At 37.4% G+C, this 2,506-nt stretch overlaps 1 protein-coding gene across 2 annotated transcripts in view; it reads left to right on the forward strand.

Annotated features, from left to right (window-relative positions):
- Positions 1 to 2,506, forward strand: part of ORC4 (origin recognition complex subunit 4) — a 65,444-nt gene that overhangs the window by 60,888 nt on the left and 2,050 nt on the right. For both annotated transcript variants that reach the window (XM_025216375.1, XM_025216376.1), the window contains 2 exons: positions 1,049 to 1,144; positions 1,241 to 1,308. In XM_025216375.1, coding sequence (XP_025072160.1) covers positions 1,049 to 1,144; positions 1,241 to 1,308 — 164 coding nt within the window. The remainder of the gene's footprint in view (positions 1 to 1,048; positions 1,145 to 1,240; positions 1,309 to 2,506) is intronic.

Genomic DNA, 2,506 nt, shown 5'->3' on the forward strand with positions numbered 1-2,506 from the left:
TGTTGTGGACAGTGACAAAACTTATTTTGTGGTCAGGTTTTCGATTATTCCAGTCAGGTTTGATTTTTAATGATTCTTGCAAATAAGGTTTAATTTCATATACAGGATAATTCAGCTTCCTGAAGTGATAGCATACTTGAGCTGCTCGCACTGACCTGCCTCACTTTGTAGTGCAGTTTAAAGCACCATTGGGAATCATGGATACCTACAGTTCTGGGAGGGGGAGGAAGGGGGAGGACTTCGCTGTTTGATATCACTGATAATTGGATAACTAAGGTGGATGAGTTATGCACAATTGTAGTTATTCCTGATGATGTCATTTGAGTGAGCGCAATTAACTTTAATTGGTAAAGATAAAGAAATTATTTGTAATTTTATGTAGGGGGCAAACTTGTCGTAAGAGTCAGGATCTTAATGACTATAAGGTTCCATGGCTTTTGTTTGATTTTATAGCTTTTGTGCGTTTTCTTTCTTTTTCAAATGCATCTTGGTATCTAAAGACTTGCTTTCTGTTTAAACTTATGAGCTTTTGGAAGTGGTAAAGCAGTGTACATAACCACCTGATTTGTCTTGGTTTTTCAAAAGGACTCTCTCATGGAGAGCGGAAAAATCTTTAACATATTTAAATAATATACAGATGGTCTTAATGCCAGAAGGAAAAGAAACTGACGATCTTCTCTCACTTCCCCAAGAGTCTTATGAGGCTAGCTATCTACATTTAATTTAAACCAAAATATAAAAACAGTCTCAAGCAACTCTTATTCAGCCTCTGCTGGAAAATGTGTTGCTAAAGAGCGTGGCCAGCGAGTGCTTCATTCAGTGACGGCTGTAAGCAAAGCCTGCAGTGGAAGGTACCTGTTAGCTGCACTTCTGCTGAAAAAGGTCTTTAGAACAAAGTGTGTAACAACTAAAAAAACCAAATCCTGAATCAGCAGTCTTCTGCATTGATGGGTTGTTTTTTTAAACAATCTTAATGTGGTATATAAAATACTTGGATTTTTAATGTTAACATGCATGAAACTATTGTTTTCTCCACCTCTTCATGTAGGTTTGTCTGTGCTGGAAATCTGCTTAATTATAGCTATGAAGCACCTAAATGATGTTTATGAAGGAGAACCCTTTAACTTTCAGATGGTGTATAACGGTGAGTGTGTGGGGGTGTTTGTTTGGGTTTTTTAAATAAAATTGCAGCAATCAGTTGTCTTTAACAATAAACAATTTTTTTTTTTATTTGGAACAGAATTTCAGAAGTTTGTTCAAAGGAAGGCGCACTCTGTGTACAACTTTGAGAAACCTGTTGTCATGAAGGTAAAGTCTCTTTGTAACCTGTTTCTTGCATATGTAAACTATTCTATATTGCAATTCTAGGTAAGCATTCAACTGTGTGTACTAGCACATCATCTGTTCTCTTGATGCTTAGGAGCCTCACACAACCCAAATACAAAGTGAGTGAATGTTACCTAATGAATGAAAAGATCCAAAAGTTGTAATGATCAACTTTGCCATTTTTCTTACTTTTTTGGTCCCTGTAGCCATTTACATTGCACAGTACTGTACTGCCCTCTGCTGGATGTTATGGGTACTTGTCACCTAATAATATATGCGCTCTTGTATAATACTATCTTATATAAAATAAATGCACACATGTTGCATGCTGCAGAATGAAACAGAGTTAAGAAGAGTGGGTCTTAGTTGAACCCCACAACAACCAGTTGTGCTGCCAGCATATCCCTTTTTGGCCTTCTGGCTGGACTAATGCTCTTTTGGCTTTTATCCTCTCAGCCAGTTCCTGGTCCCTTTGCTCATCTTTACGTAATATAGCAAAATGGATTAATTCAAAGCAAATCCAGACAGTACTGTGCTGACTTCTGAATTCCATGAGGGGTCAAACTGGTTGTAAGTATGGGCACACCTAAACCAGTCCACTGAGAAGCAGCCATAAATAAACTCAGGCTTATGACGATATTCCTTAGAAAAAAAGACATTTTTCAGTCGGTGCAAATTTTCCAGTTTCAAAGGGATAAAAAAGTACGCGCACGCGCACACACACACACACACACACACACACACACACACACACACACATATATATGAAAAATATAAACATATATGTTTCTGTCCATGATGGACGATTTTAGAATTGCATGTAGTTTTTTTTCCTTTTATCTTTTAAATGTGTTTTAGTAGTCTCTAGCTACTATGGAACCCAGCTGTCTGGGGGATAGGAAGAAAACAGAACAAATAAGTCAAACTTCTAAGATGCATACCGTGCAAGTGAGGGGATGAACAGCAAAAAATTCTCTCTGTCAAATCAACTTTTATTTGGATGACCTGCACCTTTCTTGCTCTTGTGGGGAAAGGAAATAAAACCATCCCCACATGCATGTCCTGAATGCTTATTCTGGATCATAACTGTATTAACTTTCAATTGCAATAACTAGCCTGTAATTGTAACAAGGCAGAGAATGCAGAATTAAATTTAAGCTAACCAGCTACACTGGACCTT

This window comes from Alligator sinensis, unplaced genomic scaffold (assembly GCF_000455745.1).
Source record: "Alligator sinensis unplaced genomic scaffold, ASM45574v1 scaffold1048_1, whole genome shotgun sequence".
NCBI lineage: Eukaryota > Metazoa > Chordata > Crocodylia > Alligatoridae > Alligator > Alligator sinensis.